Raw genomic sequence first — 25223 nt, 5'->3', positions numbered from 1 at the left:
AGGAAATAACACTATCCCTGGAATCCCTGATATTTAAAACATAACCCCTGCCTAAAGAAATTGGTTAATTTGGAAAAAAATAATTATGCCCAGTAAAAAATGAAAATGCTACAAAATCATAATAGACATAACCGAGTCTAGTGGTAAAAGTAAACAAAGCTTTTACACTGGCTTTGTGCGGTCACTGTTGTTGAGAGGTAAAATGATAAAGTCAACTAAAATGTGATGCTTAAACAATAGGCAGCTATGTTCATGAAAAGATTAACTCTAGCAAGTACATTCAAACTAAACTATAAACATTAACACTCAATAAAGAGGAGGTAAAAAGATCTCCCATTGGACTGGGTCTTTTTACTGTTATTAATGTATAGCCACAGAAGATGCAGATTTATGTACTTAATATTCCTAAAACAGTAAATGTACCTAACAGCATTGATTCCAGCAGAGTCATGGAAAAGGCTGCACAGCATCCAACTTTTCCGTGCATATGTAAACAAATATGTCATGAAGGCCTAAATTAACATGGGCAAACATCCCATATCAGAATACAGTTGCAGTGCTTCAACCTGAGACAGAATTAAGTCACATGACTTAGACTGGAGTCTGCCTCGAGTCACATATTTGATGACTTCAGACTTGAATCAACCACATCAAAAAAGACTTTCAACTTTACTTAGACTTGAACAGCAATACCTTCCACTTCAACTTCAACAGCTGCCTTATGACTCATGAAGACTCACGATCCAGCCAAAACTCCTTTGTGCACCAGTATTTAAGGTATGGCAGAAAGGAAGTGCTGGAAACATGCTCTCACAGATTATATGATTTAACTAAAAAATTCTAAATTAGTTAAAGGAAAACAATTGCAACATGCAAAACATGTAGGATTAAATTTTGGATAAACAACAACCTCAAACTTCGCTCAACTTTTGAGGCTACACGAAGAAAAATAAACATTGTTTATGTAGTAATAGCATTAGTGAACTAAGAGTAGGTCACAGCTAAACTATCAGTAATTGTGAAAAGGCAGTCATTTTAACTTTATCAGTTCCCACTATTTAAACGTATTTGTTGATTTTGTCATGTTTTACTTTGCATCTATTGTGTGCATAAGACTGTGTGGCTGTTCAGGATTTGTAATGCGCAGAGACAGCATGTCAACTCCATTTAAATCGAGAAGGTCGACTTTATCAAAAATGATAGATGTGAATGATATGTCTAATTTCAATAGCATGACACTGTGGCAACTCATTAAATAGATTAAGTCCAAAAAAATAAAAATGCAATTAGATGAAAAGGGGAACAAATAAATAGTTATCCCAGTCGGTGTCTCTCCCTGTCTATGTGGATGGTTCTTCTTGTGCCAGAAAGCAAGGAGGACAGCTGAGTTACATTAAAAGCTAGCTGAACAGTCCTCATTTTCATCATTTTACCCAATGTATAAAAAAAACCCATAAAATCCATCTCTAAGACCATTACTAGCTTTAATAAGTAACATAGCAAGTAAGTAATATTTACTATTGAGGTTCATGATATTCTCAGTTAAAATATGTATTCTGTGCTTCTCTAACTACTCTGCATTGTTCTTCCAGACTTCCCAAATTAATACTGGCCAGTTTGCAACGCATCATAGGCATGTGAGATAGTGTAATATTTCATACCATTTGGTTTGCACAATATTGTTAAGTTTGGTGCCACTTTGAAAATTGTTTTACTTTATATCTGTATTTGCATAATGTTTTTTCTTTTGTTTATCCATTGTAAGAAGACGCTATATAGTGCCCGACTTGACACAGACTGGACATGGGAGGCATGTGTAAAATTAAATAAACTATTTATTTTCTTCAGCAGGAGGGCATGTCTTCCCCATAATCCCCCCAGTCACAACAAAGTCCCAAAACTCAAATGAAAAACCAAAACATTCCTCTCTCTCTTCCTCCACCACCACTACTACTACTACTATTACTACTACTACTACTCCTTCTCCTCCAGAAGCTTTTTGTTGTTGTTGTCGTTGTCGTCGTCGTCATCATCATCATCATCATCATCGTCATCGTCATCATCATCGTCGTCGTCGTCGTTGTCGTCCTCCCAACTCTGGCCCCAGAGTGGTGACTGTCGGCCTCTTTTATAGCCCACCCAAAAGTGCTGCAGGTGCTCGTTGACCTACTTCCGGCTGCACCTCTGGGTGTGGCTGAGCGCCCACCCAGATGGGCTCGTTAGGCCATGCAGTTCCCCATGGCGGTGGCCACGGAGCCCAACAGGAATGAGCTTTGGTGTTCCAAACTATTGGCCCTGATGCAACCCAGGAGGGCTGCCAACAAGTGTTCCGGGGGACGTAGTGTGCATCCCATGACTGCTCCCCCAGATGCAGCGTCAAAGGGACGTCCTGACCAGGCATGGGTCCCGGCCATCTGCCACATCATGTATTAACACAGAATTGATAGTTTGGAAACTGAATTAATAAATTCAGTACACATTTAAAAACTATCCATGATTTAAGAAATAGCATTAAATTCAGGAGAAAATATATTATGACTTGCCTGAGACTTGAACTTTATGATTTGAGACTTGACTTGTGACTTGTGCCTGTCACGATTTAAGATTAGTTATCTTGACTTGGGACTTGAATTAGACTTAGCTGTAACTTGAGACTTAATTTTTACTTGCAAAACAATGACTTCTTCCCATCTTTGGTTTTAATACATATATATATAGACCACAGTTCTTCTCTAAAAACTGCTTCTGTTGTTATGACAGGTAGTGAGGCAATAGCCAAAATGACAGCAAGATATAGCAATTAATCAGTACTTTGTGTTACTGAGTTCTTTTTTTTGACAACAGTAATTGTAGCTTTTATTTTCTTTTGTTGTCAATTCTTTTTTAAGTTTCTTTTTCTCTGTTCCTGTTTTTCCATATTTGCGCATAATGGTTGTTATACATATTTGTTTAATACATGAGGAAAAAATGGACACTGGCAATCTGAATGTTTAAGTTGTATAAATTGGAGCATACTCAAGTGGTACATGTTTTGAAAAAAAATCTGTAGGCATATAGCCTTTTCAGTGGCAGATTTAGCTGCTCTTCACTACCAAAACTTTAGAGAGTTGTCTCCAGAGGTGCATTCTCATCTAGAGTATCATGTCTGGCACTGAGCGATTAATGGAGAAGATATGGTGCTGAATAAAGGAGTTTTTTGGACCGCAGCTAGTGAGTTTGAGATGTGGAAGTTCCCCTGTAGTCCACAGTGCCAATATGCAGCCAATGTGTACAGTATAATAGGACCAAATTACATTGACTGTTTAGAGCCCGGGCGGCACAGTGGCACAGTGGTAGCGCTGCTGCCTCACAGTTAGGAGACCCGGATTCGCTTCCCGGGACCTACCTGCGTGGAGTTTGCATGTTCTCCCCGTGTTTGCGTGGGTTTCCTCCGGGTGCTCTGGTCTCCTCTCACAGTCCAAAGACATGCAGGTTAGGTGGATTGGAGATTCTAAATTGTCCCTAGTGTGTGTCCTGCGGTGGGACATATGCATTTTTAATATTTTACATCATAATATACATATCCCTGTTATGCATTAAATTGATACCAGCAACGGCGGACTGCACGATAATGTGCAGTGAATACACTTGACTTATAGTTTTCATACTCTTTCTCTGTACGTTTAGCATTTCTTTGCTCAGAGGCTGATGCGCTTGCTGCTTCTTGAGCAGCTCTTGAGCAGCCTCCATTCTAGTGGCCCGCTTCTTCTCTTCTTCTGATGGCATCTTTTCGCGTTAAAACTGATTAAGTCAGTTTTTGTGTTTCAATTACTTAGTACGGTTTTCTTAATTTTTCACTTAAGCTGGCACTTAAGTGTTCAATCTGCCTCAAGAATGATTTAAGAGGTAGGGGAAGTGACGGCAAAGGTGGTAGGGATGAGAACAGGATCCGTACACATGCGCCACATGGCTGCCCTGCTGCCCGTTACCAAGAGTTGCTTCTGCAATAAAATAAAATAAAAATAAAAAGAGTAATAAAAATCATCACCATGAAAGCAGACAGTAGAGGTCACGTAATATATGTGTACCAAATATCAGGTCAATAGGTCAAAAGGTTTACGAGCTACAGGTGATTTAAAATCCTGGACAGACAAATGGACAGCCACGGAAGCGTATTATATAAGAAAGATCTGCCCATGTAAAGAAAGAAAAAGAAAATTTAAATAATTTATTTTATTGAAAATTTCTATACAGTGTAATTGTATTTAGGATATCTACCTTCTATCTATCAACTATATAATAAAACACCAAAGCGTTTGTGTCCCATTCCTCACAGCAATATGATAGTTCAGTTTGGCTTTGATGTGATTGGTCAGCTTGGCTTTGTTGACGTGACAAAAGAGGAAGTGCAAGTGTGAGACAGTATTGGAGGCGCTCAGAGAGTCACTTTTAAAAACAACTAGTATAAAAGCGGACAGGATGCGAGAAAGCCACCACAAAAATAATGTCAAACTCTGAGAGGCAGTCTTTACAGGAACGCGCTTGAGAGAGGGCACACCGGTTAACAAACAATACAATACAGTTTATTTTTGTATAGTCCAAAATCACACAAGAAGTGCCGCATTGGGCTGTAACAGGACTTGCTTCTTGACAGCCCCCCAGCCTTGACTCTCTAAGAAGACAAGGAAAACGTTCACATACAAGTGAATACAGAGGAAAGGCACATAGGGAAAAAGATAGCAAATATAAAATGATTCTATTACCTCGATAAAGTCATTTTAGTATCATGTCTGCAACTTGGAACTTGGAACTATTAATTATATATTAAAAATTGGTTTGTGGAAAGAATTTTACTTTTTTATTGCAAAATTTAAGGTGTAACTACATTGGACTTCCACAATGAAGATATGCATTTATTTTGTAACCGTGTTAGTTGGCCATTTATATTGTAACTATGTTAAAAAGTGCAAATTCTACTGTAAACCTGCTATCTCAGTTACAGTATGGGCTCATCTTCAAAAAATAACATGTTGGACCATTTATGTCCTGCCTTTATTCTGCTAATTCTATCATCTTTTTATGCACTTCTACAGATCACTTAAATGATGGAGAGGTTAAGATTAAAAAATGCAGCATATCTCTTTGGAGGTCATTTCAGCATTGTGCCTTCTATCTTCTACAAAAAGCTTTAATCTTCATAGTGTATATTTAAGTGTTTGATCCAGTGCTGTAAGCTTTTCTTATTTAACCTTCTTTGTAGTGTTTTTGGTTGGCTTTTACTTGTATTTGCATATATTTAGGCTACCCTCCTCATCTTGACCATGATTCTTGATTGAGTGATAATAAATACAATCCCCTTTAAACTTACCATTTCACTCATCAAACATACAGAGAGGACAGTCTGCTCACTGCCTTTTCAGAAATTATCTTTTAGCTTACTGAAGCTCGCCTGCATTTGTGCAGTGTAAGTGTAAGTAACATCTCTCTATGTTCACTAGCAGATGTATGCACCTTTTCTTGTTCATACTGTATTCCCAGTTGCAGAATCACACTTGTCTGCTAAACAGACCCAGTTAAAAAAGGGCAGCAACATTTAAGTGTTATCTCTCCAAATGGTGTTGCATCCATGTGGTGTAGTGGGCCCACAGCTCAAGTCAAAAAGGCCACTTTTTAAATAAATACTCGCCGCACTCGCAGCTTAGAGAGGGGGTGTGGTAGTGTGGCTGGAGCGGGTTCCCGGGTGAATTTGTGATGTGAGCGGTCCTTGCTTAAGTGTACAGGTGAGGAGTCTTTTGCATCCGTAGTTGATACCAGGAGCTGCTAATTGCCACACCTGATCTACGTCCCCATGATAAATAATAGAATTGCGAGGCAGCTAGGGGAGAGAAAGAAAATATGGACGGAGGTTAAGAAGGAGAGAAGGCAGGAAGCAGGGAGGAGAAAGCCTGTGCATGAAGGAGCGAAGGTGCTCATTGTAGAGAACAAATGCAGCTGAGCAGTGAGCCTGGGTGTTTGGCCGGCACCCTAGGAGCAGTGGGTAGTGGTCGCTCCTGCTGAGCATTAGTGAGGAGTGGGAGTGACGGGAAGGAGGCTGGCTCACCTCATAAGGCCGAGAAGGCAGCGGGAGTCGGGACTTGGGAAATTAACCCTCCAGTGTGAGCGCCCTGGTTGCTGGGGAGCCCATGACACGGTCTGGTGAAGCTCACCAGAGCCAGGGATCGGTGAGGTGAACAGACCAGAAGAAGGCAGCAGAGAGAAGGTCAGCTGTAGGTAGGGTGACTCCTCTGGTGCATAGCCTGGACTGGAGAAGCAGGGGAGTCACCGGTGGAAAGAAGGCACGGGGCTTTGTTTTTAAAAGGATGGCTTCCAGCCATTGTTTTAATCTCTGGTTTTTAAAGGATTTTTTTCTATTGTGTTTTTAACCTCCAAGATTTATTTAAAGTGCTACTATTTATTTAACACTGTTTTGATTTTGTTGCAGTTTTTTAATAAAAGCACTTTTTGCACCATCCCCTTGCTTTGTTGTGCCTTACTGTCCAGCTCATTGGTGACATTACCGACGGTGTCGGGTACAAGGGCTCCCAGAAGGAAGATGGGATGCATGGGATAGAACCCACATCGTCACAATCCAAAATTGGAATTCCACAAACAGTCTAAGTTTTATGCAAGCAAGAAGAGTAAAAAAGCAGGTCACCATACAGCAGTCTGAGAACTAAATGTTAAAAAGAAGTGACTGTAAGGACAGTGGCTAAATTCCTCAACAAATCTCAATAATTGGTACTGTGTCTCATATGTAATTCACAGAATTGCAAACCATGATGATTGTCAGATTAATGTCATCCACTTGATTCACCATGTAACAGTGGGCTGATACCAGTGATTCAATTGTACACATAATTAGACAATCAAACTGTTAATTATTCTAAAGAAAGAATTCAGAAAAAAAAAATTTTGTCACATTCTACTAGTTTGTAGGGTTAAAACCTGGAAAACTCATGCCAGGAGGCCTACTTAACTTACTTCAATTATAATGTAGCAGCTATCACATGCAAAGCTAATAACTGACATGGGATGAGAACATATGACACAGTCATGTTCGTATTAACACTTAAGGAAATGTTTATGAAAATTGTTTACTCACAACTTTGAGAGTTCAATCATGTTGAAGCTGATCTTTCTACTCAGTTTTCATTGTTAATGCTTTGTGCTAAATCAAATTCAATAGTATAAAATTCCCTTCTTAAGATTGCACTGAATTGATTTTCTTTAAATTTACATTGGAAAAAATCTACACGTGCTTGAATTAAAAAGATTAACTATAGGCCACTTGACAAAAAACAGATTTATGATTGTATTAAATCAATTAACGTTCTATTAAAAAACAGCTTACCTTCCCCTACGAAACCCTTACATTGATTCGGATTAAATTTGTCTGTTTCCTTGTCTTTTGTTTCTAGAAAGAGAAAAATAGTTATTTTTTATTTTATTTTTATTGTAGACTATGAAAGTAATTATGTCCTAATATCGAAGACAAATGGCTACTATCAAGACTCAAAATAAATAACAAAGACTTGAGAAATTACTTATACAAACAATAACACCAAATATTTTTCACACTTAAGAAACGCATATTGAAAATGTCACCTCTACAAGCTCCTAGAAATAGCTTTTTCAGATTTTTGACTTAAAAACATTGTTCTGCATTGATGTGTGCAAACCTGAAGACCCAGTTAACACTAGAATTACCAGAGCCTACGAAAAAACTTAAATCGCTTTGCACGTCTCCATCAGCGTCTTTTGTCCTGTAAATGTGTCGATAAGCAGCAAGCTTTCTCCGATGTAGAACCATCGTCATGATCTGAGTTCACCTCTGTTATAGCGCATCTTAATGTGAAAACAGCAGTGTCAGATGGGGGGGAGGGGGGGGATTGTGAAGGCGACTGAGAGAATAAAACTGAATAAAAAAAAAACAAAGCTAACCTTTACAAGTATCATAAATTTACAGCGGCTTTTACAGACTGAAATCAAATGTATTTTTTTATTCTAAGATAGTAAGAATAAGAGCAGCTCACTTCACAAAACAGACCCGTCTGGTCTCGAACCCGTGAAGTTTTGGTTTTCAGTCAACAGTTGATACCTTTGCATCACCAAAGTGGTTGTAGCAGATGCGTGTCAATGTCGCACCCTAACGTGGGTTCTTTTTCTGCAGTTATATTCTTGAATATAAGCACATTTGTTCTGTTATATTTGTACCTTTTGTGAAAGTGTTTATTTGATATTCGGACTTCAGGTTTCACACATTATACACTTCATGTCTACATTTTGTCAATTATTTCTAAAATATGAAAAACGTTTCTGTTTTAACGATGTGTTTACATAGAATGTTGTAGACACGGAACACACATGAAATGCATGTGTTCCAAATAATTATATAGTATTTATAAAAGGTGTTATTTTGCTTGACTTTTCACTCTATACAACTCTAAGCAACTGACACGCAGGTAAACAGACTTGAGCTGAGAAAACTGTGTGGCAGTGGGGGGATGTGATAGCAGGCTGCTTGCTGCTTATCAACACATTTACAGGACAAAAGACGCTGATGGAGAGGTGCGAAGCGATTTAAGATGGGACAGATCTACAAGTTTTTTCATAGGCTCTAGTAATTCTAGTGTTAAGTATAGCAATGCGGAACATGACTAGGGCTGGGAAGCTGTAATTCTCCAACACTAATCATTGCACCACTATGACATATACCTTGGAGTGGACGTTTTATACTGTTCAGCAAAAAAAAAAAATTTTATAAAATAAAATAAATAAACAAATAAAAATATTTACTTCTCAAACTGTGGCTGATGTGTGCTTTGCAATCATTAGAGGCTGTTGAGAGTTTTTGGCGTGTTCTGTGGTGTGAGATTTAAATAAAAAAAATACATTTTGCTCTTAAAAACTTGGGTTTTAGTTGCCGAAAAGGAACCATGTGGGAATTTTTCAAGCTTTTTTCCCATTAGAAGGGTTTTTTTTTGCTTTTTTTCGCCAGCACAATAGCAAAAGTAGCTGGGTGTTTGGAGGTGTGCTTGGAAAAGTTACTTGTACTTGTACGTGTCATTGTCCTTGTTATCTGTATTTGAACTAGCATTGAGGAGGCAAGGTAGAAAGCAGCATTAACTGATATCGGCTTTTGTAAGCAAATAACCGCGTCCTCATAACAGCGATTCCTTAGTTTAAAGGAAAAGAAAAAAAAGAAGCCACGGCTAACTTCAAAGCAGCAAAGGAGAAGGCTCAGCGGTGAGCAGGTAAGCGGCCAGCGTTAAGACGCTGATCAGGCACAAGTGGCTGTACGAGCAGATTAGGTAGTAAAGTTTTATGTATTTGTTTTAGATTGAACAGTCCTTGGTGGTCCAGAGGTAGAACAGTTAAGTGGGCGACAGTTTAAGGGTTTATTAATACGGGGGAATACAAACAGTGCGAGTGAAGAGCTTATAAGTAAGAGGAGCACAAAGTTAGGACAAGAGAGAAAGAAAAGTAAAGTTAACCTCATAGAAAAACAAATAGCAGGCAGCTGAGTGGGAGAACAGTACAAGAGCTTAAGGGGAAAATGTGTAAAATATCTGTAGCAGATCTTAGTGTTATCATTTAAGTTAAATCATTTAATTTTAAGAAAAGAAAAAAAAAGTTAAGGCAGTTTTACTAATCCCAAATCAAATTTTAATAATAAGGTCGGTGCAATGCAAGTCCTGTTGGATGTTGGACTTTTTAGATGATGGTTTGGAAGAGCCAGTTGTCTATGAGGGCTACATCTGCAGGAGATGCCAGCTGATCAAACACCTCAAGCTCAGGGTTGTTCAACTGGAGGAGGAGTTGGCTGACCTGCGTTGTAATAGAGAATTGGCGGACTTTGCCCAAGTGTTCTTTAGAGCAGTGGTTCTCAAACTGTGGGGTGGGCCCCCCTAAGGGGGGCACGAAGTAAAAAAAGTGGGGAGCAAAGATGTGAAAAAAGAAAACAAGAATCAAAAATATGAAAAAATACATCTATTGAAACCAAAACAAATTACCTTAAACTACATTCTGATACTAGAAAAATAAATCTAGAGTTAGATAAATGTCGATAGAAATTAAGTAGGTATAATAAAATATGCATCTATGATATATCATTAATTTAAAAAGAACAAATTGTTATTAGTGGGCTCCTTTCAAAAAAACGTTATGGGGGCCCGATTAAAACTGTTATGAAAACTCAGATTGCAAATACTTAAAGGTGGAGAAACGCTGCTTTAGAGAGATAGTGTGCACCCCCAAGGTAGCGCAGGAGGAGATTCCAAACCAGACAGGTAGAAATAGGTGGGTCATAGTCGCAAGGCGTAAGGTAAAGGGTTCACACTGTCCTGGGGCATCAACCCCAGAATTTGAAGAGTCAAAACGTTATCATGTCCTTGGGGAGCTTGACGGTGTCTCTGATAATCCTGAGGTGGTAGGCAGGGATGAGGAGCCCCAGTGGGCCACCTCAAAACCAATTCCCAAAAAGAGAGGTACTGATAGGTGGGGACTCAGTCATTAGGGGATTGAAGCGCAGGTGTGCTCCAGAGAGAGAGTCTCTGCACGGTGTGTTGCCTTCCGGGAGCACAGGTGGGAGACCTCCTGAAGGGTGGATAGGCTCTTGGCCAGAGCGGGGTGGATCCAGTTGTCATTGTCCACGTTGGAACAAATGACATACATAAGGGTAGTCTGTCAGTTCTGCGATCCAAATTCAAAGAGTTAGGTGCCAAGCTCAGGAGCAGAACTGACAAGGTAGTCTTCTCCGAGTTCTGCCTGTGCCACGCCCAGTCCAGGTAAGATTGAGGAGATTAGAAGGCTTAACGCGTGGCTCAAATTTTGGTGCAGGGTAGAAGGGTGTAGGTTTATGGGGCATTGGGACACCTTTTGGAACAGATGGAACCTGTTCCGCCGTAACGGGTTACATCTGAACTGGAGGGGCACCAATGTATTAGGGAGGTGTATGTGTAGGCTAGTCGAGGATTGTTTAAACTAGGGAATGGGGGGGTTCAGGGAGTTTAGGACAGGCCAGATTTAGATCTATACATGGAAGAACAAACAATGGTGTAGAAATAAAAATGCATAGTAATGTAAATTTTAAGCAAACACATAAAGATAGAAGGATTAACACATTAAAAATAGCTTGCCTTAATGCTAGAAGTATCAAAAATAAGGTAAGTGAGTTGGAGTTGTATGTAGCAGAGCATAATTATGATATTATAGCAATAACGGAAACCTGGCTAAATAACAAAGATGGGGATGAGTGTAACATAGAGGGATACACATTTTTAGGAAGGATAGACAGAACAGAAAAGGAGGTGGGGTTGCTGTTTATGCCAAACAGGAATTAAATGTAAGTCATCTTCAGTTGGATGATGAGCCCCATCTTAGTGAGGACATGTGGCTTCGCCTGGAAAATATTAGGGAAAAGGTCTCATTTTAGGAGTGTGTTATAGACCACCCAATTCAGACAGTAATTTCAACACACATCTTTTTAGTAATTTCAAAAAGGCAAGTTTACTGGAGGATATTATAGTCATGGGGACTTTAATTATCCAAATATTAACTGGGATAACCTTACAGATGGAGGAGCACAAGAGCAGGAGTTTTAGAAGTAATCAGCACTGTTTTTAACACAGCATGTTAAAGCACCAACAAGGGGTGAAGCCTGTCTGGATTTAGTATTCTGTAATAATCAGGATAGAATTGAGGGTGTAGAGGTGATTGAACCACTAGGGTCAAGTGACCATAATGTAATACAATTCTCAGTATTTTGTAAGAGTACAGATGCAAAGACTAAAATTGTTAAGTTGAACTTTAGTAGGGCTAATTTTGAGCAGATGCACAAAGTCTAAGTAGGATAGACTGGGATAAGCTTTTAAATGTGGAGACAGTCGAGGAGCAGTGGAACAGGTTTAAAAATGTTTTACATGTAATGCAGGACAGATACATACCTAAATTTGGAAGTAATAGGAAACTAAAAAACTCCACGATGGATTAATAAAGATTTAAAAAGAAGTTGCAAAGGAAAAACTGCTGTATAAGGCATATAAGACTAATGACTGCAAAGAGAACCAGCGTATGAGAAATGAGGGCAACCATTAAGAAGGATATCAGAGAGGCTAAAAGACAGTTGGAGAGGAATATAGCAGATAAGGCGAAAGAAGACCCAAGAGATTCTTTCAGTATTTTAGTAGTAAAAGAACAGTTAAGGAGGAGGTCAAGTTCATCAGGAATAGTAAAGGGAATTAAAAGATACAGACAATGAAATAGCAGATGCCCTAAACTTACATTTTTCTGAGGTGTTTACAAGTGAGCAAGTGGATAACCTGCCAGAGGTAAACACAACTACTAAGGAGGTACTGAGGGATTTGGAAATTGTAGAGGGAGAAGTGCTGCTCAGATTAAATAAGATGAAATCAAACAAATCACCAGGCCCAGATAATATTTATCCTCGTGTTCTTAAGGAGGCTAGTGAGTACATATATAAACCCTTGACACATATTTTTAGGAAGTCACTGTGCACTGGAGAGATTCCAAAGGACTGGAAAATGGCAAATATCATCCCATTATATAAAAAGGGTGACAGGGCAGATCCAAGCAACTATAGGCCAGTAAGCTTAACAAGCATCACAGGAAAATTAATGGAAGGAATTATTAAGGATAAGATTGAGCAACACATGACAAGGACAGGAGTTATTCTGAACAGTCAGCATGGGTTCAGAAGAGGGAGGTCGTGTTTTACTAACATGTTGGAATTCTATGAGGAGGCAACAAAAGGATACGATCAAAGTGGAGCTTATGATATTATTTATCTGGACTTTCAGAAAGCATTTGATAAGGTGCCACATGAGAGGTTGGGCATCAAGTTAAAAGAAGTGGGAATTCAGGGTGATGTTTTTAGATGGGTGCAGAATTGGTTCAGACACAGGAAGCAGAGGGTGATGGTGCGAGGAACCTCATCAGAACTGGCGATGTTAAGAGTGGTGTTCCACAGGGGTCAGTGCTAGGGCCGCTGCTATTTTTAATATATATAAATGATTTAGATAGGAATATAAGTAACAAGCTGGTTAAGTTTGCAGATGATACCAAGATAGGTGGATTAGCAGATAATTTGGAATCCGTTATATCATTACAGAAGGACTTGGATAGCATACAGGCTTGGGCAGATTTGTGGCAGATGAAATTTAATGTCAGTAAATGTAAAGTATTACACATAGGAAGTAAAAATGTTAGGTTTGAATACACAATGGGTGGTCGGAAAATCGAGAGTACACCTTATGAGAAGGATTTAGGAGTCATAGTGGACTCCAAGCTATCAACTTCCAAACAGTGTTCAGAAGCCATTAAGAAGGCTAACAGAATGTTAGGTTATATAGCACGATCTGTGGAGTACAAGTCCAAGGAGGTTATGCTCAACCTTTATAATGCACTGGTGAGGCCTCATCTTGAGTACTGTGTGCAGTTTTGGTCTCCAGGCTACAAAAAGGACATAGCAGCACTAGAAAAGGTCCAGAGAAGAGCGACTAGGCTGATTCCAGGTCTACAGGGGTTGAATTATGAGGAAAGATTAAAAGAGCTGAGCCTTTACAGTTTAAGCAAAAGAAGATTAAGAGGTGACATGATTGAAGTGTTTAAAATTATGAAGGGAATTAGTACAGTGGATCGAGACTTGTTATTTTAAAATGAGCTCATCAAGAACACGGGACACAGTTGGAAACTTGTTAAGGTTAAATTTCGCACAAACATTAGGATGTTCTTCTTTACACAAAGAACGATAGACACTTGGAATAAGTTACCAAGTAGTGTGGTAGACAGTAAGACGTTAGGGACTTTCAAAACTCGACTTGATGTTTTTTTAAGTGGATAGGACTGGCGAGCTTTGCTGGGCTGAATGGCCTGTTCTCGTCTAGAGTGTTCTAATGTTCTAACTATAAATTCCCTTAAGGTGTTTCTCCAGTTACCTTATTGTTTTGAATGTTAGCAGGTTACCTGATATCAATGAAGTCTTTTTTAGTCTGAACTTGTCACAACCTTGAGATTTGCTCCCAGAGCTTATTATTTTGAATTGTTTATATTGCTTTATTTCATTGCAAGTACATGAAAAATTGCTAATACTGTACCCATTTCATGTGTTGACATTAGCCTCATATTTTCTGTGAAAATGAAGAAAAGAACATTTAGTTAAATCTAATATAAACAAAAAATAGTTTACATATATTCAGTTTAGTGATGATTCACATTGGATTTCCTTTGAGAACATTAAAATGATTGTATATTTTAAGTTCAATGTCAAATTTGTCAAGTGTACATATGGTGTTAAACTTCTTATTTGAATGAATACAACACCATACAATAAATACAGTGCAACATCAGACAGTATACAGTACACAATAAACATCTTTGAAGTGGCCTGTATGAGTGCTTCTTCAGTAGCCTTACAAATTGTGGATGAAAAACCTCCCTAGATCTGGTGGTGGGAGAAAAATGACTATGCAGAATAAGTGAGGTCAGTTTCATTCTGTTGTTTGTCTTTCTAAAGCAGTCGGTACTATATATGCCCTGGAAAGAAGAGAATTAATCACAATATTTGATAAAAGATAAATTAGAAGTCATATTTATGAAGCATGGAAAACTGAATATTTGAACAATAATGGGATAATAAATAACACCTTATTTGAGATGTTTGCACCATGCACATCCAAGGCACATCTTTACACTGCATCTCCAGGAAGACTGTGATTTGACTATTTTATAATCTGCAGTGTAAACTGCTGAAGTCTAACATGGTTGCTGCAAGTCCAGTTTCTCCTGCAGAAGTCTGCAATTTTAGTCTATACATGCTAATCGACTAGATAACACTTATGATGCACTTATGACACACATGACAATATTTATGTTCACTCTAAGGGAAACTGTTTTTAACAATAAATCTATGATTTCTCACACATTTATTATTTCAGCAATGTTCTCCTCATCACCTTTTTCTAGCCTAGTCAGTAATTTTAAAAGCCATTAAAAGCACACACTTCAAAAGTACTCTAATCAAACAGATTATCTATAAATACCTTGGAAAAAAATGATAAGTATTAAATAACCTCAAAAAGTATAGCTCTATTTTAAAATTGTCATTTTTGCTAAAGCACAGTACTTGAAAAAGTACTGTGAAAAAGTACCTCATAGCTTCAGTCTCATTTATAGCGTACTTGAGAAGTTTTACTCTGGCTTTCTAACCAGTCACAGTAGATATGCAGCATTAACTCATACTCTCAATGACATCCAAACATCTTCTAATGGAAGAATCCCTAGTCCATGGTCTATCACGCCTGTCCACCACCATTTTGAGAGTCTTGTTTTCTTTTATCATTGCCGTTTTATTTTGTGTCTGTATAGCGGCAGCTTTATTTATACCATGAGCTATGCTTTCTATCCTAGTTTTAAGACTCTTTGAAAAAACAAACTTCATTGTATGACTTCATATTGATTAATTTGGTCTCAGGAATTCTACTTAATTCCTTTGACTTTTATTCTCTCTCTTGTCTCTAAAACATTTGTTCACCAAGTTCATTAGGTTTATGGTTCCTGTCCCCTTTTCCTCCTCTTTTCCAAATTTCTGAGACTGCCTAGTCTTTTAAAACCTCTTTTTTCTTCTTGGTCTTGTTTGTCCTCATAAGCCTTGAATCAGTTCTCATTATACAGTACTTTATTGTCACTATTGTAGATTTCAGTAATTACTACTGATATTTCAGAATACCCAGGAGAAGAAGGGTAGTATACTTCATTAATATTATGACTTTGTCCATTTATTTTCTCCAGCAAAGTTATTAACTGGTGTTTTGTGCTACTTTTCATCTTCAGTTGTCAACCACCTATATCACAATTATGTTAACAGACTTTAAATTGTGTTTTTAAGCTAATCATTTAGATATGTTTCTTTTTTACTGTGTGCTTAATATGTGGTTTACTTATATACTGTAAATGTTGTTTGGTTTAGAAATTTTCTTATTTTACCACAGCGCTATGAGTTCAATAAATTCAGCACAATTATGAAATTAATACTGCATGTATTACAAAATGTCCATCTTAAAATAGTTTTACTGCACAGTTTTTAATAAATGTAAATTTTAGTGCCAGAAAATATAGTATATGGCTAATTAAACTAATATATAAGCCAACAAATTGACAGAGTTGTAATTAACCTTATACAGGTAAAATTCCGTTATAACGAATATCTTTACAATGAAATTGTCATCACAACAAAGTATTTTTATGGTCCCAACTGTCTCCCCATATGACGCGAGTCTATAGAAATCTCATTACTATGAAGTACATTCAGCAGATACTTTCATTATAACGAAGTGCCCAAAAGACCTTGAAATGTGTGAATGAATCATCCGCAGAGCAGCTAGTTCTGTGGCTGCAGCTCAGTTGTGTGCAATGATCCCCAAACAGAAACATTGTAATTTTTTTTTCTATCTTCGAACTTTCCTCGTACTATTTTTTTTTTCCCTTTTTGTTTCCTGCAGTTTTCAGTGATACCTTTTGCTTATTGCTCAGTACCATTTAAAAAACATCCATTGGAATTTAACTCACTGTCAAACTCCTATAGACACGGCAGACACGAAAAAATATCAGTTCATATTAGAAAAAAAACTTTACATTTTTGCAGCTCTCGATTGCAGCAAAAAAAAGACGCCAGTGAATTCGGAATTTCGCCATCGACGCTGTCAACTTTCTTGAAAGACCGATCAAAAAAAGAAAAAAAATCTCGGTTTGCAAACGTATATGAACTTCTGCATTTGAAGACGTCGAAAAAGCAGTTTTTATGTGGTTCAGAGATGTTCGTTCAAGAAACATTCCTATTAATGCGGCACTCATTCAAGAAAATGTGAAGTTTGTAAAATCTCTTGGGACCTCCCCCAACCAGACAACACGCCGAAGAGCGTCGCAAAGTCCGATTTCCGTGTCTATGGAAGACTGTTTATCTGTTGCCGGGGCAACAGCTGGCTCAAAGATATTCTGCATCTCTCCGCCAAAGCAAACAGAAAAGATATCGATGGGTGATGCAGCCTGACTGCTTTGTCTGTGTATAGCCGAGTGGCAGATCACGCTAAATAAGAGTGCCATTCCTGTTTCACGCTGAATAAAGTTGGTTTTCCTGAAGTACTGAGACTCAGCCTCGTGTTTTGGGGTGCAAGACAGGGACTTACAGCGCAACCCCGATATTTTATGATTTGCTTCTGTGTCACTTCACTGCAGGTCTATGAGCCTGTTTTTACCCTGCCATGACAACAGACAAAAAATCTTCCACACATGAGGCAATCATGCCTCGGGAAAGTGTGTTATCGCAAGGCAATGCTGAGAAAAATTCTCGTCAGCATAACTTGTAGGCAGGAGGAGATTAAAATTAACACAAAAGAAGCTATTGAAATGATTGCAAACGCCTCAGCGTAAGTTAAAGAAAGCACTACAGTAACAAATACAGAATCTCATTACAACAAAATTTCGTTATAACGAAATATTTTTTAGGTCCCTGGGAGTTTGTTGTAATGGAATTTTGTATTTACAAATATTCCAGTTGATAAATTTGTGAGTAAACCAATCTGTTTTAACCAGGTTATGCTCAAAGTTGCTACTCACTTTCGATGTTACCTTTCCTACAAACATCCATCCATCCATCCTCTTCCGCTTATCCGAGGTCGGATCGCGGGGGCAGCAGCTTAAGCAGAGAGGCCCAGACTTCCCTCTCCCCGGCCACTTCTTCCAGCTCTTCCGGAGAATCCCAAAGCTTCCCAGGCCAGCCGGGAGACATAGTCCCTCCAGCGTGTCCTGGGTCTTCCCGGGCCTCCTCCCGGTTGGACGTGCCCGGAACACCTCACCAGGGAGGCGTCCAGGAGACATCCTGATCAGATGCTCGAGCCACCTCGATGCGGAGGAGCAGCGGCTCTACTCTGAGCCCCTCCCGGATGACTGAGCTTCGCACCCTATCTTTAAGGGAAAGCCCAGACACCCTGCGGAGGAAACTCATTTCAGCCGCTTGTATTCGCAATCTCGTTCTTTCGGTCACTACCCATAGCTCATGACCATAGGTGAGGGTAGGAGCATAGATCGACTGGTAAATTGAGAGCTTTGCCTTACGGCTCAGCTCCTTTTTCACCACGACAGACCGATGCAGAGCCCGCATCACTGCGGATGCCGCACCGATCCGCCTGTCGATCTCACGCTCCATTCTTCCCTCACTCGTGAACAAGACCCGAGATACTTGAACTCCTCCACTTGGGGCAGGATCTCTCCCCCAACCCTGAGAGGGCACTCCACCCTTTTCCGGCTGAGGACCATGCTCTCGGATTTGGAGGTGCTGATTCTCATCCCAGCCGCTTCACACTCAGCTGCGAACCGATCCAGAGAGAGCTGAAGATCACGGCCTGATGAAGCAAACAGGACAACATCATCTGCAAAAGCAGTGACCCAATCCTGAGTCCACCAAACCGACCCCTTCAACACCCTGGCTGCGCTTAGAAATTCTGTCCATAAAAGTTATGAACAGAATCGGTGACAAAGGGCAGCCCTGGCGGAGTCCATCTCTCACTGGAAGCGGGCTCGACTTACTGCCGGCAATGCGGACCAAGCTCTGACACCGGTTGTACAGAGACCAACAGCTCTTATCAGGGGTCCGTACCCCATACTCCCGAGCACCCCCACAGGATTCCCGAGGGACACGGTCGAATGCCTTTTCCAAGTCCACAAAACACATGTAGACCGGTCGGGCAAACTCCCATGCACCCTCCAGGACTCTGCTAAGGGTGAAGAGCTGGTCCACTGTTCGCGACCAGGACGGAAACCACACTGTTCCTCCTGAATCCGAGGTTCACTATCCGACGGACCCTCCTCTCCAGAACCCCGAATAGACTTTTCCAGGGAGGCTGAGGAGTGTGATCCCTCTATAGTTGGAACACACCCTCCGTCCCCTTTTAAAGAGGGGGACCACCACCCACGGTCTGCCAATCCAGAGGCACTGTCTCCGATGTCCATGCGATGTTGCAGAGACGTGTCAACCAAGACAGTCCTACAACATCCAGAGCCTTAAGGAACTCCGGCGATCTCATCCACCCCGGGCCCCTGCCACCAAGGAGTTTTTTGACCACCTCGGTGACTTCAGTCCCAGAGATGGGAGAGCCCACCTCAGAGTCCCCAGGCTCTGCTTCCTCATTGGAAGGCATGTTAGTGGGATTGAGGAGGTCTTGAAGTACTCCTCCCACACCCACAACGTCCGAAGTCGAGGTCAGCAGCGCACCATCCCCACCATATACGGTGTTGACACTGCACTGCTTCCCCTCCTGAGACGCCGGACGGTGGACCAGAATCTCCTCGGCCGTCCAAAGTCGTTCTCCATGGCCTCTCAAACTCCTCCCATGCCCGAAGTTTTGCCTCAGCAACAACCGCCGCGTTCGCTTGGCCTGCCGGTACCTATCAGCTGCCTCCAGAGACCCACAGGACAAAAAGTCCTATAGGACTCCTTCTTCAGCTTGACGGCATCCTCACCGCCGTGTCCACCAACGGGTTCGGGATTGCCGCCACGACAGGCACCGACCACCTTGCGGCCACAGCTCCGGTCAGCCGCCTCAACAATAGAGGCACGGAACATGGCCCATTCGTACTCAATGTCCCCCACCTCCCTCGGGTCGTGGTTGAAGTTCTGCCGGAGGTGGGAGTTGAAGCTACTTCTGACAGGGGACTCTGCCAGCCGTTCCCAGCAGACCCTCACAACACGTTTGGGCCTACCAGGTCTGACCGCATCTTCCCCACCATCGAAGCCAACTCACCACCAGGTGGTGATCAGTTGACAGCTCCGCCCTCTCTTCACCCGAAAGTGTCCAAGACATATGGCCGCAAGTCCGGCGACACGACCACAAAGTCGATCATCACCTGAGGCCTAGGGTGTCCTGGTGCCAAGTGCACATATGAACACCCTTATGCTTGAACATGGTGTTCTTATGGACAATCCATGACGAGCACAGAAGTCCAATAACAAAACACCGCCGGGTTCAGATCGGGGCCATTCCTCCCAATCACGCCCTTCCAGGTCTCACTGTCATTGCCCACGTGAGCATTGAAGTCTCCCAGCAAAACGAGGGAATCCCCAGAAGGTATGCCCTCTAGCAACCCTCCAGAGACTCCAAAAGGGTGGATACTCCAAACTGCTGTTCGGGCGATATGCACAAACAACAGTCAGGACCCTTCCCCACCCGAAGGCGAGGGAGGCCACCCTCTCGCCCACCGGGTAAACCCCAATGCACAGGCTCCAAGTTGGGGGGCAATAAGTATGCCCACACCTGCTCGGCGCCTCACACGGGGCAACTCCAGAGTGGTAGAGAGTCCAGCCCTCTCAAGGAGATTGGTTCCAGAGTCCAAGCTGTGCGTCGAGGTGAGTCCGACTATATCTAGCCGAACCTCTCGACCTCGCTGCACTAGCTCAGGCTCCTTCCCCTTCAGAGAGGTGACATTCCACGTCCCAAGAGCCAGTTTCTGTAGCCGAGGATCAGACCGCCAAGGTCCCCGCCTTCGGCCACCACCCAACTCACACTGCACCCAACCTCCTTGGCCCCTCCCATAGGTGGTGAGCCCATGGGGAGGAGGACCCACGCTACCTCTTCGGGCTGTGCCCGGCCGAGCCCCATGGGTGCAGGCCCGGCCACCAGGCGCTCGCCATCGAGCCCCACCTCCAGAGGGGGGCCCCGGTGACCCGCGTCCGGGCAAGGGAAAACGTCGTCCAAAGTTTTTGCTCTTCATCGGAGGTTTGTTGAACCGCTCTTTGTCTCATCCCTCACCTAGGACCAGTTTGCCTTGGGTGGCCCTACCAGGGGCATAAAGCCCCGGACAACATAGCTCCTAGGATCATTGGGACACGCAAACCCCTCCACCACGATAAGGTGACGGTTCAAGGAGGAGTTCCTGCATATTCATAAATCCAGCTACTGCGGAAACAAAGCACACGGTGGAAAAAGTCAATGTCCCGCTAAAGGAAGACAGTGTAAAACAAAAACCGGGTCTCAGATAAAGAAGAAGACGAGCTGTTTATTACAATTGAAAAGGCAGCAAAAAATATGAAGCGTCTGATACATACATATTCCTACAAACAATTTACCAATAAACTATTTGGTATAGGGGCCACTGTGTCCCAATCATGACTGTTGCATTCATTGTGTTGACACATTGTTTAATCTTTTTCAAATGTTACTTTCAATGGAATGATCAGTCACAGTGACTGTATATTTTGATTATTAACACATTTCATTTGTGTTTTATTATTGAATGGATTGCACTACAGATGGTATTTCTCTGAGTGTATAATTTAAAAATAATTAACTTATTAAAAATTAACATAATATAAACTGTACTTTATATTATTCATCTGTGCTTTTGCTAAGGTTAGGACTGGAAAAAGCTGTAATTTATAAAAAAAAAAATAGCTGAACCTGCTCTTAGAACAGAGCTGGGTTGTCAGTATAGGTACAGTGAGTAAAAAGTGCACATTACATATATTGTTCTTTTGGAGCTAACAGATAGATGGGAGAAGCAACTGGAGGAGACCCATGACAGGATGAGGGCCAAGTATGGAGATCTTGAGCTGAATTGCTGTAAACATGGCTGGAAGGCAAGGTGTACCCCTATCAAAGTTTGTTGCAGAAGCTTTGCAGGGCAATCACTGAATGGAGCCTTTAGTACACTTGGTATCAACGGGGAGAGGAGGAGAACACCCATGCGGAACATCACAGAGGCAGCAGAAGGGGTCTGGAGATGACTCTGGATCAGGAAAGGAGGCTCATAGGGAGAAGCACCTGATTTTGAAAGACCCAAAACACCCGATGACCCCGGTAAAACCATTGATGAAGTGCTGATAAACATCAAGAGACTATCTATATATTATCAATATTAGAATATCTAAAAAAAATGTAAGGTTATGCGGTCTTTTCATCAGAATTCACCCTTCGTAAAATGTACAAAAACAGCCAATGGTATATCCAAAGTTGCCTTAGCTACTGCACTTCCCACCGAATTTCCTATATACTGAATGTTGAATTCACATTGGTATTATTTTATAATGACATTGATATATATATATATATATAGGGCGGCACGGTGGCGCAGTGGTAGCGCTGCTGCCTCGTAGTTAGGAGACCCGGGTTCGCTTCCCAGGTCCTCCCTGCGTGGAGTTTGCATGTTCTCCCCGTGTCTGCATGGGTTTCCTCCGGGTGCTCCGGTTTCCTCCCACAATCCAAAGACATGCAGGTTAGGTGGATTGCCGTTTCTAAATTGGCCCTAGTGTGTGCTGGGTGTGTTTGTGTGTGTCCTGTGGTGGGTTGGCACCCTGCCCAGGATTGGTTCCTGCCTTGTGCCCTGTGTTGGCTGGGATTGGCTCCAGCAGACCCCGTGACCCTGTATTCGGATTCAGCGGGTTAGAAAATGGATGGATATATATATATATATATATACACACACACACACAGTGGAACCTGAGTCACGACCGTAATTTATTCCAAAACTCTGGTCGCAACCCGATTTTGTTGTCACCTGAGTTATTTCCCCCAGACAGGCGGACATGTTATTACTCAACCACCACACGTTTATTTACACTATTTACAATTGTTTATATTGGTCACACAGACACAAATAATGGTCACTCAGACCCAGTTACGTGCACAATCCCCAAATTACTCAGTCCTGGCCACAAATGCCTCTCTTCGGGCCGCCTCCACACCTCCTCTGTGCTTCGTCCTTCCTCCTCCCGACTCCAGCCTCGAATGAATGGCGACGGCCCCTTTTAAACAGTCCCCGGATGAGCCCCAGGTGTTCCTGGCATCCCTCCCCTGGCCACGCCCAAGCGTGGCGGAAGTGCCGGCTGTCCTCCCGGCAGCTCTCCGGGTGCCATCCTAATTCTTCCCCCCAGCACTTCCTGGTGTGGCGGAAGTGCTGGGGTAACAGGTCCCCAAGGCATTGGGGCGCCTCCTGGCGGTGACCACGGGCCCCTACAGGGTGGAGCTTCCATGCCCTGTACCCGTGGCCCCCAGAGCAACCAGGAAGGCGGCCCCCACGTGATCCAGGGTGTAATTTGTGATGTGAGTTAAATGTATAAACCAAGATATATTTATTAATAATAATAATAATAATAATAATATTAAATTTGCAGATGTGTTGTTACTTACCTACATGTCTTGTTTTATTTATTTATTATTATTATTTATCATTGTTGATTTTTTAATGTAAAACCTATCTAAAAGACTGAATAAAATATATGCATTTAAGTGATATTTTTCATAACGTTATATACATTTTCAGTATGCACGATAACCCAAAAAAAGTTATGGATAAGGGGATGAATATTTGTCCTAGTTATTAAAAAATAATAATATATATATATATATATATATATATATATATATATATATATATATATATATATATATATATATATATATATAAGTTAAAGTATATATTATAACTTACCTTCATTTTTCATATTTTTTTCCTGTTTGGTATCATTAGAAACTATCAAATAAAAATAAAAAAACATTATATTGCATATAGTTTGTTGATTATCTAATACCAAGTATTACTTGAAAAAAGAGACTGCTCAAAACATGAACTGATAATTAGCTAATTTTATTTTCATATTAAAAGAAAAAATCCTTTAATAACAGGAAACTCCCAATACAAAAAGATTAGATTTTTGCTCCCTTGTATGCAACCCTGTTTAGGATTCAAGAACCTTGTGTTAGAAAACAAATTGTTCTAAACAGCCAAGCATCAATGTGCAAGTTCTTTCCCCCAGTCCTTCTGTTATGGAGGCATCCCAGCCAGGTAAGAATCCTGGCTGTCTGTTACATCTTGTATAAGCCAATTTTTGCTGTTATTGAAACATGTTACTTAAAGCTACGGTTTATAAGTGCTCTTATTCTGCCACACCAGATATCTTAAAAACTGTTATTTTCTTTTTAAGCAAAGTGCCAAACAAATGTTTTTTGGATCATGTAGAGGTTCATTTGAAAGAGATTAATAATTGTAAGGTCATTAATGGGGAAAGTATGACACTGCAGTATACATGGTGATGACGGACTGGGAGATCAAAATCAGCAGGAGAATAAAAACATGGAAGCAACACCAAGGATGAAGTGATGAAGATTAAAAGAGGAAGAGCTGAAGAACAGGTTTGGGGAGAATGTTTTAAATGGAGTACAGTCATTTGAGAATGTGGAGAAATAGCAAAATTGTATTAATAGCAGATGCTAGTGGTGTTGTGTAGGACGCAAGGAAGGAGCTCATCTGAGGACAAAGATACATGGTGGTGGAACAGAGGGGTATAGGATGTGATAAAGGTTAAGAAGAAGACAAAGATGGCAGTAGGAAGAGCCAGGGTTCAAAATTTGGAGGAGGTCTATGAAAAAAGAGGGAGAGAGAATGATTTTTAGAATAGTGAAGACTAGGAACATAGCTGGAAAGGATTTTAGTAACATAATGGCGATGAAAGATGATCAAGATATAGTCTTACATGAGCATGATAGGATAAAGAATAGATGGAAAAGGTACTTTGAAAAGCTGTTGAATGAAGAAAATCCAAGGGTAGTATATGGGGATGGAGTCCCAAACCAAGAATAGGAAGGGAGGAAGTAAAGGAGGCACTGAAAAGAATGAAAAATAGAAAGGCAACAGGACCTGATGAAATACCAGCAGAATTGTGAAAGAGTTTAGGAGATGAAGGAGCAGATGTGTTGTGGGATCTAATGAAGAAGATCTGTTTTATAATTAGAGAATACTAGAAGAGTGGAAGAATGGTGTGATTGTACTGATTTATAAGGAGAAGGGTGATATTCAGGGTTGTAAAACTATAGAGGGATAAAGCTATTGTCACACACAATGAACATTTTTATAGGGAGAATGCTTGGGGAAGAGACCACCATAGGTAAGGATCAGTTTGGTTTTATGCCAGGAAGAGGAAAAACTGATGCAGTCTTTGCATTAAGATAACTCATAGAGAAGCATCAGGATAACCAGAAAGGATCACACATGGTGTTTATTGATTTGAAGAAGGCTTATGATAGAGTGCCATGTCAAGAGATCTGGAAGTGCTGAGAGTGAGAAGTACCAGAGAAGTGTGTTAGGATTGTCCAGGTTATGTATGAGAGAGTGAGGACTTGGGTCAAAAGCTGTGTTGGGGT

The 25223-nt window shown here is 40.9% G+C and overlaps 1 protein-coding gene across 5 annotated transcripts in view; it reads right to left on the bottom strand.

Annotated features, from left to right (window-relative positions):
• Positions 1-25223, bottom strand: part of LOC120522957 (uncharacterized protein DDB_G0287625-like) — a 148024-nt gene that overhangs the window by 64022 nt on the left and 58779 nt on the right. For 4 of the 5 annotated variants that reach the window (XM_039743813.1, XM_039743812.1, XM_039743811.1 and 1 more), the window contains exons 5-7: positions 23515-23556; positions 14133-14165; positions 7370-7432 (exon numbers count right to left, since the gene is read on the bottom strand). In XM_039743813.1, the coding sequence (XP_039599747.1) occupies positions 7370-7432; positions 14133-14165; positions 23515-23556 (138 nt within the window). The remainder of the gene's footprint in view (positions 1-7369; positions 7433-14132; positions 14166-23514; positions 23557-25223) is intronic. The other variant, XM_039743810.1, reaches the window with a different exon arrangement.

Source organism: Polypterus senegalus, chromosome 2 (assembly GCF_016835505.1).
Source record: "Polypterus senegalus isolate Bchr_013 chromosome 2, ASM1683550v1, whole genome shotgun sequence".
NCBI lineage: Eukaryota > Metazoa > Chordata > Cladistia > Polypteriformes > Polypteridae > Polypterus > Polypterus senegalus.
The sequence above is the reverse complement of the archived record's forward strand: the minus strand, read 5'-3'. Positions and strand labels throughout refer to the sequence as shown.